The sequence below is a fragment of the Hydra viridissima genome, unplaced genomic scaffold (genome assembly GCF_058129835.1).
Source record: "Hydra viridissima isolate aposymbiotic clone 2 unplaced genomic scaffold, HvirCarnegie_v1 scaffold_2, whole genome shotgun sequence".
Classification (NCBI taxonomy): Eukaryota; Metazoa; Cnidaria; class Hydrozoa; order Anthoathecata; family Hydridae; genus Hydra; species Hydra viridissima.
The window spans coordinates 25,879,619-25,895,841 of NW_028324301.1; the positions used below are offsets into that span (position 1 = coordinate 25,879,619).

Here is a 16,223-nt window from a genome sequence, read left to right on the forward strand (position 1 = left end):
CTAGATCTTTTAAAATAAGGAACTTTTTGATTTCTTTTTCCGAAAAATGGTTGGAGCAGTTTTCCTTTTTTAAATTTCACTTATGCAGTTTAACATCACAGAAAATATTAATTTGCTTTTTAACAAACTCTTAAAAACATCAGAAGTAATTCTAAATGCAACTCTATTAAAAGTGTTAACAGAATAACAAAACGACTTTTTTTTTTTTTTAAAGATAAAAAAAGTTTGAACTATCTTTAAATAAGAAATGTGAGAACAGTTTAACAGAACTTCTTGTTTATTATGTATTTAGCGAAACAGATAAATATATTTGCAAAAGCATAGAGAAAACAAACTACACAAAAGGCCCATCTTTATTGCCAAACTGAACAAACTTTTCTAAACTACATAAATGGTCTCACTATATTGCCATATTGAACAAACTTTTCTAAACTACCCTCTTTTTGAATTTTTAGCTTCATGTTTTTAATTTTGTCTTTAATATGGCTTCGGTAGGAGTACTTTTGCAAGACATGAATGAGCTTGTCACTGCTATGATTTGCCAAGATGCCAAGGTAATCTTTGTACGAGCAACTTGAGCTTACATCTGTAAACACGTCTTGCAAGATGTATGCCAACACTAAAGCTGCACATCGAGGAAAACTTCTGGTGTTGAACCATTCGTTGTGGCCAGGGCAAGCATTCAGCTTTTCAACTATTTCATCTAAAATTTTACAAACTCAAGTCATAACACAAAGAGATTAAATCGAATATTCATTTGGTTCTGAAGCATGACAAGATTAATTTTGTTTTTTTATTTGTTTTTTTTGTTGACCTTATTGTTTGCACTGATAGCAATAACTGGTTTTTGAAAGATTACCTAATTGGCATTGGCTAACTTCTGCTTTGTTTTCCTTTGTTCTTGGCTGAGTTGATCCTGAAATAAAATAAAACCATGTTCATTTTTCTAATTCATAAAAAAACCATCAACAGTTTCTAAGTGTTAGAGATAATAACAAGCTGTGCATGATTTCTAACGGTGATGTTTCTAACTTCATCATTAGAAATCGGGTAGACACAACTTTCTAAAAGTGCACTTAGCAATGATGGCTAGTTTTTATTAACAGTTAACCATCTGAAATTGTGCAAGAAGAGGTTTGTGTTTATATATGTTTGTATAAATTAGGTTTTACATTACCGATGTGTTCTTGAGTAAAAGATGGCATTTCCAACTTGATTTTTTTTCTTCTTGGATCTTTTACTTCTAAAACATAATCAGTTTTAGTATCATTCACTTGTGTAAACATTTAAGCAATCACAGAATTAGTCCTGCAACAAATACATACACACTTCTGTGTTGTTTTTTTTGTTTTTTTTTTTGTTTTTTTTATTGTTTTTCTTTTTTTTTTTTTTTTTTACAGCTTTAACAATAACAATAGGGCAAGGAGTTAATTTGGGCATTTTTATTTTTTGAAAGCGTGTTGAGATTTGCATAAAAATCAAAAATCAAAAAGAATTTACCTCTGGATGTACAAGCAAGACTTTGGCTAAATAGACTACCAACAGATTGAACAGCACCAGGTGAGGGCTGTTTTTCAAGAACAGTACCAGCCTGTTGGACTGGAACAGCTGAAAGAAACAAACTGGGTTTGGCCATCGTTTGCTGACGAGCAACAAGATTAGGAGCCAGAGGAACAGAAAAGACCTCTTTTGAAGGATTAAAAACAACTTGCAGAGAAGGAGCAACATGAACAGGTTTGGCAACCACTTGCTTATGAGCAGGTTCAAGAAGAGCAGGTTCAAGAAGAGCAGGTTCAAGAAGAGCAGCTTCAGGAGGAGCATGGAAAACACGTGTGACAGCCATAAGATTATCTTGCTGTGAAGCAACATTAGACACTGTTTCCAGCAGAACAGAAAAGACCTCTTTTGAAGGACTGAAAGCAACTTGTTGAGCAGGAGCAGCAGAAACAGGTTTGGCAACCACTTGCTCACTAAAGTAAACTGGAGAAAGTTGTGCATGGTGTTCAATAAAATCCGGTTCATCAGGAAATAATGTTAATGCAAGAGGAGAACAAGCTGTGCCAACAGGAACAGCTAGAGTCTGATCTACATCCATACAAACAGCTTGTTCATTAGGAACTAGTTGTGCAAGAGCAGAGGATAGTTCAAGAACTGGACCAGCGATTGTTTGTTCAGAAGGAACAGACGAAACAGGAGTTGAGCTAGGTTCACACAAGAAATCTACAACATGTTCGTTGCTGTCCTCTAAAGGAGCATTGTTTTCTACAGCTGGAGAAAATGGAACCACTGTGGTACAACCGAAAGTAGCAGCACATTCTTCAGAGTCAGAACCGGAGTCTGAATCTTCCTCAAAAATGTCCTCAACATCATGAAAACCGTACTCCTCTGCATTAGTTCGGAGCCAGTCCATCACATCCTTCTCCTCCTTTGGTGGTCTCTCAGACTTTTCAACAGTCAAAGACTCTATGACTCCGAAGGACTGTCCGATGCCCAGGGCAAAGCGCAACTCCTCTGCAGCGTTCCACTGGGACACATAAAAGCTATCCATTGTGTGTCTGCTGTGCTTCATGTAGAGTGTAGCAAACCGCTCGCGATCTTCTTTGCTGTTGTTGGCAAAGTAAGTGGCTATCGAACCGCGAATGCAAGTGGGAGTAAGACGCTTCATGGGAATGTTTACTTGGCTTTTTCTGAAGCAGGACGTCAGGCTAGAGGTGATAGCAGAGGAACCCATCTGGTAAACAGGCACTCTAGTTGCACCTAGTGTCACACCTTCGTCTTTGTTGGCTCTCACCGAAGGAAAAAGGGGCCTGTAGCAGTCGCTCAACTCCAAAACAGTCTTGGTGTCTGCAGCCATGTAGTGAGAGTCGTTGACAAGAAGGTCTCTGTATCTCAGCAAATAAATATCGATCAACACTTTCAAGTCGTTCGGCACTAGAATGTTTTTGGCTCCGTACTTGTATGCTGTTTTGTAGCGCTCTTGCACAATGCAATATCCACACTCACTCTTCTCAGCAGCCATGTAGTCTCTAATGTTTAAAAGAGCAATGTTAGATTTTCTTAAACTGTTAATTACAGTGACAGAGAGCAGAAGATGGTTTCGTAGAGACACAGCATTGTCTCTAGTCAGCGGAAGAGACGCCTTTCTAATCGATTCCACTAAGTCTCTTACGTATGCAGACTTGCCATATTCGGTCAGCAAACTGACATTGATGATGTTGATGCTTTTTCTTCTTTTCACAAGGCTCCTCCTCAAAGAACGAAAGGGCCTCAGCACTTTTCGCAACTCATCCACCTTGCAGCGCAAACGTCGGATGGCCTCATGAGAAAGTCCGAAATAGACGTTTCTGGCTTCACTGAAACGAAACAGGAGACAAAGGGAGACGAGGCGGTTGTACAACGTGTGACAAGACATGGCTTTTGTTTGGTCAAGTTCACTCAGCTTGGAATTGAGCTGAATTTTCTTAAAGTGCAAGGAGAAGTATCTATCCTCCAAAACATTGGAATTGGTGAGGGCGTTTGGGTGCAGCGTCAACGTGCTGTCACAACAAGTCAATATTTCCACAACTGCATTTTTGTAGATCTTTGCTTGTGACCAAGTGTTGTTGTTGGCTACCACAAGCCACTTTTCAAAGTCTCTGAAGAGCTCATCTGCTGACTGGTAATAAAAGTGAAAAGCATCTTTGTCCAGCTGAAACAAGAGTCTCTTTTCTTCGGTCAAGACATAGGAGCTGGAAACCAAGTGCTCTAAGGAATCGAAATCAGAGTCAAGGACGGATTCGGTGTTCAGCTCTTTGTTTTCTACAGAGGTGCATTGGTTTGCAGAAGGAGCCTCGGACGAACCAGCAACTGGTGAGGGCAAGCTTAAAAGAGGATCAGAGGAAAGAACCGGAGAAGAAAAAGAGGAGGAAGGCCCAGGAGCAGAGGATGCAGAGCCTGATGCAGACGCTTGTTCAGCTACTGGCTTAATACCAAAGAAGGCAGGTCGAATAAATTGAGGGACATAGAGCTTCTCGTTGTCGTATCGCTTTGCCTCTGCAATCTTTTGTTTGATCATCTTGGAATCGTAGAAATGAGTCTCTTTCAAGTGTATGTCCAGTCGGTCGTAATACTTCCAACATTGCAAACAGGGGTAAGGTTTTGGACAGCCGGACTTGCGTTCGAGACGAGCATGCTGAAACTTCCTGACCATTGCAGAGTAAAAGATGGAAGCTTCATCCAAAGTCCAAGAATGATCTTTTTTAGTCAAGTGTCTTTTAATGCTTGTGGACGAATGTTTGCACAAAGGCATCGGACAGCTAACAGCGTACCTCTTCTTGGTACCATAGAAAGGTACAACCCTGTTTACGGAGCCACACGCTGCAACTAATGCGGCCCTGACTTTGTTTTTGAGCTTTAAGTCTCTCTGTTCTTGTGACTGCTTTCTTTTCTTTTTTTTTGCTTTAGAGTTTGGAGAAGAAGCAACAACAGAGTTGTTTTCTTGTGAAGAAGACATGTTCAGGTGTTTGTTTGCAACGGTTTTTGCTAAAAAAAGGAAACCAGTCAGTGAGAGTTTTTTTCTTCTGCCTGCATCCAATCCTGGAATGTTTACAACTGCAGGGAAGAGCTGTGTTTTTTCGAATCCTCTGCAAAAGAGAAAAAAAGAAAGAAAAGAGAGCAACAAGAAGAAACAAAGTTTCCACTAGCAAATGAAAAAGAATGAGAGCAACTAGCATTACATGCATGGTGGCAGCAGTGATTGCTATTATGAGAAGGAGAATGAGAAAAAAAAAAAGAAAAAGAAAAGAAACAAATAAATAAAGAGATGGAGTTTGAGAGGATCTCGCAACCATATGACTCAAAGAAAGAAACTGTGTTGAAAAAAGGCAAGAGAGGGCAAATAGAACTTGCTAACAAGGACAAATGACAGACATAACTACAACAGTAACAACTCTCATTGCAAGCATAATAACAACAGCATCAGCATCACTGACTCAGAGAGTGTTGACATAACAAAAAAGAAAACAAAAGTACAAGCCAAGTGGGGGAACATTAACAAACACTCATTGCAACTATAACAACAACAACAACAGCAACAGCATCACTGACTCAGAGGGTATTGATAAAAAAAAACAAGCAAAACAAAAACAAACAAAAAAACAAATAAAAAAACAAAACAAGCAAATTGGGTGAACAGTAACAACTCTCATTGCAAGCATAATAACAACAACAGCATCAGCATCAGCATCACTGACTCAGAGAGTGTTGACAAAATAAAATAGACAATAAGCAAGCAAAGTGGGTGAACAGTAACAACTCTCACTGCAAGCATAATAACAACAACAGCATCAGCATCAGCATCACTGACTCAGAGAGTGTTGATAAAATAAAACAGATTATAAACAAACAAAGTGGTGTGAACAGTAACAGCTCTCATTGAAAGCATAATAACAACAACAGCATCAGCAACAGCATCACTAACTCAGAGGATATATAAAAAAACAAACAAACAAACAAACAAAACAAAAACAAAAAAAAACAAGCAAAGTGGCTGAACAGTAACAGCTATCATTGCAAGTAAAATAACAACAACAGCATCAGCAACATCATCACTGACTCAGAGAGTGGTGATAAAATAAAACAGATTAAAAAACAAGCAAAGTGGCTAAACAGTAACAACTATAAATACAAGTAAAATGACAAAAGCAGCAACAGCATCACTAACTCGCAGGGTGTTGATAAAAAAAAAAAGCAACAAACAAACAAAGCAAGCAAAGTGGGTGAACATTAACACTCATTGCAACTATAATAACACCAACAGCAACAGCATCAGTGACTCAAAGGGTGTTGATAAACAAAAACAAAGGCACAAACAAAACAAGCAGAGTGGGGGAACATTAACAACACTTATTGCAAGCATAATAACAACAACAGCATCAGCATCTCTGACTCAGAGAGTGTTGATAAAATAAAATAGATTATAAACATGCCAAGTTTGTGAACATTAACAAACACTCATTGCAACTATAACAACGACTACAGCAACAGCATCACTTACTCAGAGAGTGTTGAGAAAAAAAACAACAAAAAAAACAAAAACAAAACAAAACAGAAAACAGAAGTACAAGCCAAGTGGGGGAACATTAACAAACACTCATTGCAACTAAAACAACAACAACAGCAACAGCATCACTTGCTCAGAGGATATTGATAAAAAAAACAAACAAACAAACAAACAAAACAAGCAAAGTGGCTGAACAGTAACAGCTATCATTGCAAGTAAAATAACAACAACAGCATCAGCAACATCATCACTGACTCAGAGAGTGGTGATAAAATAAAACAGATTAAAAAACAAGCAAAGTGGCTGAACAGTAACAACTATAAATACAAGTAAAATGACAAAAGCAGCAACAGCATCACTAACTCGCAGGGTGTTGATAAAAAAAAAAGCAACAAACAAACAAAGCAAGCAAAGTGGGTGAACATTAACACTCATTGCAACTATAATAACACCAACAGCAACAGCATCAGTGACTCAAAGGGTGTTGATAAACAAAAACAAAGGCACAAACAAAACAAGCAGAGTGGGTGAACATTAACAACACTTATTGCAAGCATAATAACAACAACAGCATCAGCATCACTGACTCAGAGAGTGTTGATAAAATAAAATAGATTATAAACATGCCAAGTTTGTGAACATTAACAAACACTCATTGCAACTATAACAACAACAACAGCAACAGCATCACTTGCTCAGAGGATATTGATAAAAAAAACAAACAAACAAACAAACAAAACAAGCAAAGTGGCTGAACAGTAACAGCTATCATTGCAAGTAAAATAACAACAACAGCATCAGCAACATCATCACTGACTCAGAGTGTGGTGATAAAATAAAACAGATTAAAAAACAAGCAAAGTGGCTGAACAGTAACAACTATAAATACAAGTAAAATGACAAAAGCAGCAACAGCATCACTAACTCGCAGGGTGTTGATAAAAAAAAAAGCAACAAACAAATAAAGCAAGCAAAGTGGGTGAACATTAACACTCATTGCAACTATAATAACACCAACAGCAACAGCATCAGTGACTCAAAGGGTGTTGATAAAGAAAAACAAAAGCACAAACAAAACAAGCAAAGTGGGTGAACATTAACAACACTTATTGCAAGCACAATAACAACAACAGCATCAGCATCACTGACTCAGAGAGTGTTGATAAAACAAAATAGATTATAAACAAGCCAAGTTGGTGAACATTAACAAACACTCATTGCAACTGTAATAAGAACAACAGCAACAGCATCACTGACACAAAGGGTGTTGATAAACAAAAACAAAAACACAAGCAAAGTGGGTGAACATTAACAACACTCATTGCAACTATAACAACAACAACAGCAACAGCATCACTGGCTCAAAGGGTGTTGATAAAATAAAGAAACAAAAACAAAACAAGCAAAGTGGGTGAACAGTAACAACTCCCATTGCAAGCATAATAACGACAACAGCAACAGCAACACCATCACTGACTCAGAGAGTGTTGATAAAATAAAATAGATTATAAACAAGCCAAGTGGGGGAACATTAACAAACACTCATTGCAACTGTAACAACAACAACAGCAACAGCATCACTTACTCAGAGAGTGTTTATAAATAAAACAAAAAACAAAAACAAGAAACAAAAATACAAGCCAAGTGGGTGATTACTAACAGCGCTAACAGCAGCAACAACAGTGTCTTTAGAAACAACAAACAAGTACAACAGCAACAACTGCTTTTACAGAGTATAACAATAACAACAACATGGCACTAACAACAACAAAAGGGTTGGAATAAAAACCTGTAGGCAAAAGGAGAGCTGCATTCAGACAAGATCGATTACAAAGAGGCTCTTCTTTAGGACAGAGGAGAAACTGCTTTTGAGGGACAGAGGGACTTTTGTTGTTGTTGTTGTTGTTGTGCAGAAACCAACAAACTTTTATTGAACCGAATATAACCGAATATAACCGAAAGTCTTGTTTGCTTCTGTTTTGTGCCATCAAGTTTTGTGCCATCAAGAAGGGAAAACAAAACATCACAAACAAACGAAGCAAACGAAACAAACAAACAAACGAACGAAACAAACAAAAAACGATTAAATAAATAAACAAACAAACGAAACAAACAAACAAACAAAAACAAATAGGAAAAACAGAAAACGCAGTACCGAAACCTCGCCATTTTTATCCTTCCTCGAGCTTTCTTTGGGCGCCAAAGACCGAGAAAGTTGAGCAAACGTGACGTTGAGGGGGGGGGGGGGGTACTTAAGGCCAGCAGACCGACCAATGGCAAGCTTAGGAGAGACCCACGTGAATGTTACATTTTCTTTCTATGTACGCTGAATCCGCTCAAAGTCTGGAATTTCCAGCATTCACGTGTCATCACTCCAGCCACCAGATTGGCCCACACTTTGCACACTTTCAAGACTAGAACTTCACTTAATCACAAATGAGCCAAAAAAAAACTAAGTCTCGCATGGCGACAACTTTTCCAAAAGCAAACAAAGGCAAACAAAGGCAAACGAAGGCAAACGAAGAAAAAACAAAAACAAGTAAACAAAACAAAACCGAAAAGGGAGAGAGAGAGCAAGTCGACTCATTTCTTTCGACTGCCTTAAACGAGAAGTCTAAAACGTTTTAAAAGTTGAAAACTAAGTTTTTTAAATGAACTGCACCGAAAAAACTTTACGACAGTTTAGCTGGTTAAAAACGCAGAGGAAAATATTTTATAAAATTTAAGCGTTCTAAAGATGTCCATTTTTGTTTTTGTTTTTTTTTTATTTTGGTTTGTTTCTGGTTTGCTTCTTTTTTTTTTTTTAAATTCTAGCGATCGAGCATATTTGAACGGTTTCATCAGCCTGTTGGCGCACGTGCTCGAGAGCTAGAACTTTGATTGCTTTTGTTGTTGAGAATTGAGAATGTCCGAGCAGGTTTTTTATCGATTTCATCGCTTGTGGCGAGGCAAAAATCAAAACGCTTTTTGGACGAAAGAAAGGAGATTAAAAGGAAAAAAGAGAAGAAAAAAAAAAACAAAAAAATAGGTTATGTGTCATAAACATTTATTTTCTCACGCGATGACGTCTAGTTTTGTTAGAGTAATTAAAATATGGTATCAAGTTTGTAATTTCTATCTTATTTTTAGTTACGGATAATTGCCAATTATGTCACGTTTAGTATACACAACGCTGTTTTCTTAATAGCAATATGATACAAACAAGTTATAAAAAAAAAAAGCGTTCGCTCGATCTTCCTTAGTCAGTTGAACAAAAAGAAATTTTCACAACATATGATTGATTTGGTTGTCCTAGCAAGCTGTTTTAGCAAACGACTAGAGGTTGCAACTGTTGTTCATTGAAAACGAAAAATCTAGCGTCAGCAAGAAATTTTTGAATACATAATGTACACAAAAGTGGCACTAACAAATGAAAATGTAAAAAAAATGTTTACCTTGATGCCAGACTCGCAGAGATGTTGTCGCTCGTTGCTATCGACTGCGAACAGCTTTGTTGTTTTTCGAAGTGCCTCTTCACTCTACTTATAGCCGAAGTTTTGGCTTCGAAAAAAAATACGAACGTCGTTAAGCTCAACGAGCTGCTTTAATTGTTGTTCGTGCGAAAACGAAATGCTTAAACGGATAAAAGTGTTGGCGTAATTACACTTTTCGACCGCGATGCAGTTTGTCAACAACTCTAGCGTACTTTTTTGGCTCGTGGAGCAAAAAAGCCTCATGATAATAGCAAAGGCTTAAAATGTCTTAACATGTCAGCAAAGGCTTAATATGCTTAATAAACTGTGGGTTAAGTTTTGCGGTGCAGCTCATTAACAACTTAATTTGCAACTTGCTGGCACAAGCAAACGTTTATGACTTCTCGTTTAAGACAGTTGAGCGAAATCAGTCGACTCACTCATTCTCCCTTTTCTGTTTTGTTTTTGTTTTGTTTTTTTGTTTTTGTTTTTGTTTGTTTTTTTTTCTTTGTTTGTCTTTTGTTTAAAATGTAAAAAACTCGAAAGGAAAGTTGTTGCTTTGTTTGCTTATTGAAAGTTTCGCCAGTTGCAAGACTTAGTTTTGTTTTTGTTTACTTATTAAAATATCGAGGAAAATATTTGAGGACATCGCATTCTAAAGGTGCTTTTTAATAAAACATCTAACGATTTAGCTTTTAACGTTATGCTCAAAAGAATGCCCGTTTCGGTTTCTTTTTTCTTTTTTTTTTTTTTTTTTTCCTTTGTTTCAATTGGGCAGAGTGCTCATTTGAGCAGCCCGCCCATGATCCAAAATAGGACTTTTCTACGAGATACTTTCATGGACTGTTGTAATTTCAGCAGACCAACACAGTGACTAGTTGGTAGTGTGTGTTAGTTCCGCTTTCATTCACGGTTGAGCGGACCTGTTCGATTACTCGAACATTGGTCACGTCTGGAACGTGAGAATGCTAGAGTGCGTTTACTAACAATTTTATCGCTTGTGGCCAGGAAAGCAAAACTTTCCGTTTTTGTCTTTTGCATTCTAAAGGTGCCTTCTTAATAAAACCTCTAACGATTTAGCTTTTAACGTTATGCTTAAAAGAATGCCCGTTTCGATTTCATTTTTTTTTTCTGTTTGTTTTGTTTTTGTTTTTTTTTTTCAATTCGGCATTTTAAGGGTGCCTTTATAACAAGATCTAACGATATAGCGTTTAATGTTGTGCTCAAAAAAAAAAAAGTGCCTTTTATATCTCTCAATGGTCTCCAACGATAAAACTGCCGACCAATCGCAACGATTAAACAGCCGACCAATGGCAGCTCAATAGTCTCCAAACATGAAACTGCCGACCAATGGCAGCTCAGTGGTTTGAGAAGTGAGATCATTCGATTTCGTTTTATTATCTCCAGTTTGAACTAGTGCTTGGCTTTTATAAAAATTGTCAAATTTTGCCAAGCAAATCTTATACGAAACGCTACTTTGATGTCAAACCTTCGTTACTCCCTATTCCCTTCTAGCGGAGGGCCGGCTAAAAGCTAGAAAAAAAGAGAGGAAGGAAACTTTTTTCTTTTTTTCTTTATCTTTTTTTTTTTTTTTTTTAAGAGGGGTAGGGGTGGGGGGGGGGGGGGGGGGAAGGAGTAAGAGAATTACGGGGTTAGGATTGGAGGGGGATGAGGTTACGGTTTGGAAGCCTGGGGACAATGAAAAATTGCGTTCGTATAGTGTCCACGAGGGGCGTCCTTCGGTTGTAACGTGCCGCTAGGTGCACGCGTCTAGTAGTTTCGTTGCATCGACCTAGAGGAGTTCTCCGAAAGGTCTTGCGCTTTGGGCTCGGGCAAACGGCCTGCATCCATTGTAAACACGGTCTCTGCCGTTAGAAAATCGTTAACCAGGCTTTTGTGAGCTTTAACAACCATCCCTTTGAGTTTAAAACGAACGTTTCCCCAAAAGCCATTCGAGATGGAGGTACTCACGGAGGTTTGTTACGGTAACAACCCTGTGGTTTGCCATCTTCTTTCTTTCCGCAGCGTCGCAAACGGATCGGCCGGTCTCTTAGGTGACGAAAAAACGTCTGATCTCTCGACTGGAATGCTTAACGTACTAAGATTAGAAGAGTTAGTACTAAGAGTCGCATCTGGCCGCCGTAATTTTCTTCGATGATGTACTTGAAAATTTCGTGACGTCGTTTTCAAAGCTCTAGGGTCGATTTTAACCTTCGACCTTAAAGTCGATTTTAGCCTTCGGTGTGGCTCTGTACAACTTTTGCGGTGAAAAAGCTTGCGCGGAGTCTACAGTTGTATTTAGCCGACAGACGCTGGCAACGCAGAAACAGAATGACTCTTGGGCGGCGCAAACCGAGCGTTCAGCAAATTTTCTAGCATTTTACGTCAAAGCGGACAATCTGCACGACAAATAAAGCTAACTTTCTCGTTGCACAGTTAGTCACTGGACGTTGGACGAGTGTGTACAGCTGTTTTGCGTCGAAAGCCGACCGGTGGTCGGATGCGACTCTTCTTTTTCATCTCGAAAATCAGAACCTGGCCATCAGTCGTGTATCACCATCGAATGCTTAATGTAGTGGATTTCTCGAAACGACAAAAGCTGTAAAACAAACAGCTTCGCTGTACTGTTGCCTAGTATGTTAACGGATGGCCAGGAACAACCTTGGTCTGTAAAGAATGAGTTCGTTTTTCCATTCGAGGCACTAATTACTGCAGTTTTAAAAGTCACCTAAAGTATAAGCTCATCTCTCCATTCAAGAAAAACAAGCATCAGAGTTTCGGAAAGTTTGCATGCACGACACCACCATCGATGATACTTAAACAAACAGAAAATGAATTGCAAAACAGAACCACTGAATTGCAAAACATAACAACGGACAGCTTGTAAAAAGCATGGTGATGAGCTTCTTCAATCCAATCAAGGAACCAAGCATCACAGTTTCGGCAATGGTGCATGTGCAATCAGCAAACTGTGATACTTAATCAAACAACTTCACTGTTTTGCTTAGTTTAAGAACGGATGGCTAAGAACAACCTCGTTAGTGAGTATGAAGTCATCTCTTCATTCAAGGAATTAATAATCAGAGTTTTAGAAGTCTCTTACGTGCGATACTACTATCAACGGTACTTAATCAAACAGCCTCTCAGAATGGCCTAGTTTGAGAACGGAAGCTAGGAACAACCTTAGTAGTGGGTCATCAGTTCAACTTTTCATTCAAGGAATTAAGCATCTAAAATCTGAAAATTAAAAAGAAGAGCTCTTTGTTAGAAGTTCTTATTTTTATTTTTCCTCAACTTCTATTTCTTTTCTTTTTTTCTTTTTTTTTTTTAATGATAGTTTTTTCTTTTTTTTTTATCTATTTTGTTCGTTTAAATAATACAACAGGCGTTTTAGGCCGTTTCTGTAAATTATTTAACACTTTAAATTGTAATAAATATTTGAACTGAAGAAAATCCTTTTCGTAACGTTAAAATGTCATAAGAACATTTCATCTTTACCAAATACGCTTGTAAAAATAGTTTCACTTTTAAAGTTTGTTGTATATGTCTTTTAATTTAGTGAATCGCAATTTGGATTCTCTTAGGCTCACATCTACTTTAGTTGCTTTTTCTTAAAGAAAGGTCACCAGAGTTATCTTACACAGCTCCTGCAGCATAATCTTTAACAAAATACTCTTTTGAAAAGTTTTACATTGAAATAAACAAAAGCCATTTGCGTAAATAGAGATAAATTAGAGAATAAAAAGTGCATAAACCGCCTCGCTACTTTTGATGAAGAAAGAAACGGATGACTAGATGCAACTTTTTAATTTCGCGTGCTATCTCTTTCGATTAAGGTACTTTTTGAATATTTTTCAAAGAAATGTTAGCGTAGTTTTCCTTTTTTAAATTTAAATCATGTTTAAAGGTAGTTTTTGAATGTTTTTTCAAAGAAATGTTAGCGTAGTTTCATCTATTAAATCTAAATCATGTTTAAAGGTAGTTTTCGAATATTTTTTCAAAGAAAAGTTAGCGTAGGTTTCCTCTTTTAGATCTAGCTTATGTTTAAGGTAGTTTTGAGTATTTTTTCAAAGAAAAGTTAGCGTAGTTTTCCCTCTTTTAGATCTAGCTTATGTTTAAGGTAGTTTTTGAGTATTTTTTCAAAGAAAAGTTAGCATAGTTTTCCTCTTTTGGATATAGCATATGTTAAGGTAGTTTTTAAATATTTTTTTAAAGAAAAGTTAGCGTAGTTTTCCTCCTTTAAGATCTAGCTTTATAATTCAGGTAGTTTTTGAATATTTTTTCAAATAAAAATTAGCAAAGTTTAGCTTATTTAGCATGACAACACAAAATACTAAACTCAAAAAGGCAAGATAAAGTATAAGATAAACGTAAAATAAGATATAGATGAAACAATGTTAGGCTGCATAAAATCTAAAACTGCATTGCCTATCATAAACACAAACGTCTAGTAAGAGCTTTTAAAGTTCGTTCTTTTCGTCTTTTAATTTGGTGAATCGCGATTTGATTTTCTAAAGCGCACATGCTCTCAGTTGCTTTTTTCTTAAGGAAAGGTCACCAGAGTTTTTTACGCAGCTCCTGCAGCATAATCTTTAACAAAATACTCTTTTGTATATCATTACACAGAATAAACAAAAACCATTTGCGTAAACAGAGATAAATTAGAACTCAAAAGTGCATAAAAAGCCTCGCTACTTTGCTATAGAAGAAGTGGATGACTAGATTACAACTTTGTAAATTCGTGTACTACCTCGATGGATTAAGGTATTTTTCGAAAGTTTTTTTAAAGCAAAAATAGCGCAGTCTTCCTCTTTTAAATCTACCTTATGTCTAAGGCAGTTTTTGAATAGATTTTCAAAGAAAGGTTAGCGTAGTTTTCCACTTTTAAGTTTAGCTTATGTAGCTTGACAAAACAACACACAAAAAGACAAGATAAAATATCAGATAAACGTAAAATAAAATATAAATGAAACTAAAGTTAGGCTGCATAAAAAACAAACAACTTAATAATCTACTAGACATGTTTTAAGTTGAATTAAGTAAAGTCCTTGCGCAAATTTGGGTAAATAAGAGATTAAAAGTCATAAAAAGCCTCGATACTTTGCTGAAGAAGAAGATGACTATATGCACTTTTAAAATCGTGAGCTATCTATATCGATTTTAGGTCCTTTTTGAGTACTTTTTCAATGAGAAGTTAGCGCAGTTTTCCTCTTTTAAGATTGGATCATGAAGCTTGACATAACAAAAACACAAAACTAACAAAGGCAAGACAAATATAAGGTAAACGCAATATAAAATATAGATGAAATTAAAGTTAGGCTGCATAAAATAAACGGGTACATACTCTTCTATGTATATTTACATTGAGTTAAATAAAATCCTTTGCGCAAATATAGGTATGTTAGAGAGTAAAAGTGCATAAAAAAGAGGAGATCATTGCTGTAGAAGAAGTGGATGACTAGATACAAACTTTTAAATTTGTGTGCTGTCTCTATCGAATAAGGTAGTTTTCGAAAGTTTTTTCAAAGCAAAAATAGCGCAGTGTTCCTCTTTTAAATTTAGATTATCTCAAAGGTAGATTTTGAATAGTTTTTCAAAGAAAGGTTAGCGTAGCTTTCCTCTTTTAAGTTTAGCTTATGTAGCTTGACATCACAAAACACAAAGCTCAAAAAGACAAAATAAAATATAAGATAAACGTGAAATAAAATACAGATGAAGCTAAAGTTAGACTGCATAAAAAACCAACAACATAATAATCTACTAGGTATGTTTACATTAAATTAAATAAAATCCTATGCGCAAATATAGGTATGTTAGAGAGAAAAAGCCTCGCTACTTTGTTAAAGGTAGTTTTTGAATAGTTTTTCAAAGAAAGGTTAGCGTAGTTTTCCTCTTTAAAGTTTAGTTTATGTAGCTTGATATCACAAAACACAAAACTCAAAAAGAAAAGTAAGATAAAAGTTAATCGTAAAATAAAATATAGGTGAAATAATTGTTAGGCTGCATAAAAGAAAAAAAAAATCATAGCATAATAATCTTCTATATATGCTTGGATTGAATTAAATGAATTCCTTTGCGTAAATATAAGCAAACTAGTGAGAAAAAGTGCATAAAAAGCATCGCTACTTTGCTGCAGAAGAAGTGGATGACTATATGCAACTTTTTAAAATTGTGTGCTATCTCTATCGATTAAGGTGGTTTTCGAAAGTTTTTTCAAAGCAAAAATAGCGTAGTTTTCCTCTTTTAAATCTAGCTTTTGTCTAGGGTAGTTTATGAATAGATTTTCAAAGAAAGGTTAGCGTAGCATTCCTCTTTTAAGTTTAGCTTAAAATTCTTGGCATCACAAAACACAAAACTCAAAAAGATAAGATAAAATATAAGATAAACCTAAAACATAATATAAATGAAACTAAAGATAAGCTGCATAAAAAACTAACAACATAATAATCTACTAGGCATGTTTAAATTGAATTATATAAAATCCTTTGCGCAAATATAGGTATGTTAGTAAAAAAGCATTAAAAGCCTCGCAACTTTGTTAAAGGTAGATTTTGAATAGTTTTTCAAAGAAAGGTTAGCGTAGTTTTCCTCTTTTATGTTTAGATTATGTAGCTTGACATCACAAAACACAAAGCTCAAAAAGACAAAATAAAATATAAGATAAACGTAAAATATAGATGAAACAAAGTTTACACTGCATAATAAACAAACAACATAATTATCTACTAGGC

At 36.2% G+C, this 16,223-nt stretch overlaps 1 protein-coding gene across 1 annotated transcript; it reads right to left on the bottom strand.

Moving 5' to 3' along the window:
* Positions 1–334: 334 nt before the first annotated feature.
* LOC149892623 (uncharacterized) lies at positions 335–8,267 on the bottom strand. The gene is made up of 5 exons (XM_090080020.1): positions 8,196–8,267; positions 1,501–4,521; positions 1,178–1,243; positions 860–916; positions 335–703 (listed from the first exon to the last, which is right to left on the bottom strand). Exons 2-5 carry the CDS (start codon positions 4,490–4,492, stop codon positions 384–386), a joined length of 3,435 nt encoding a protein of 1,144 aa, XP_089936146.1. The 5' UTR covers positions 4,493–4,521; positions 8,196–8,267; the 3' UTR covers positions 335–383.
* Positions 8,268–16,223: the final 7,956 nt, after the last annotated feature.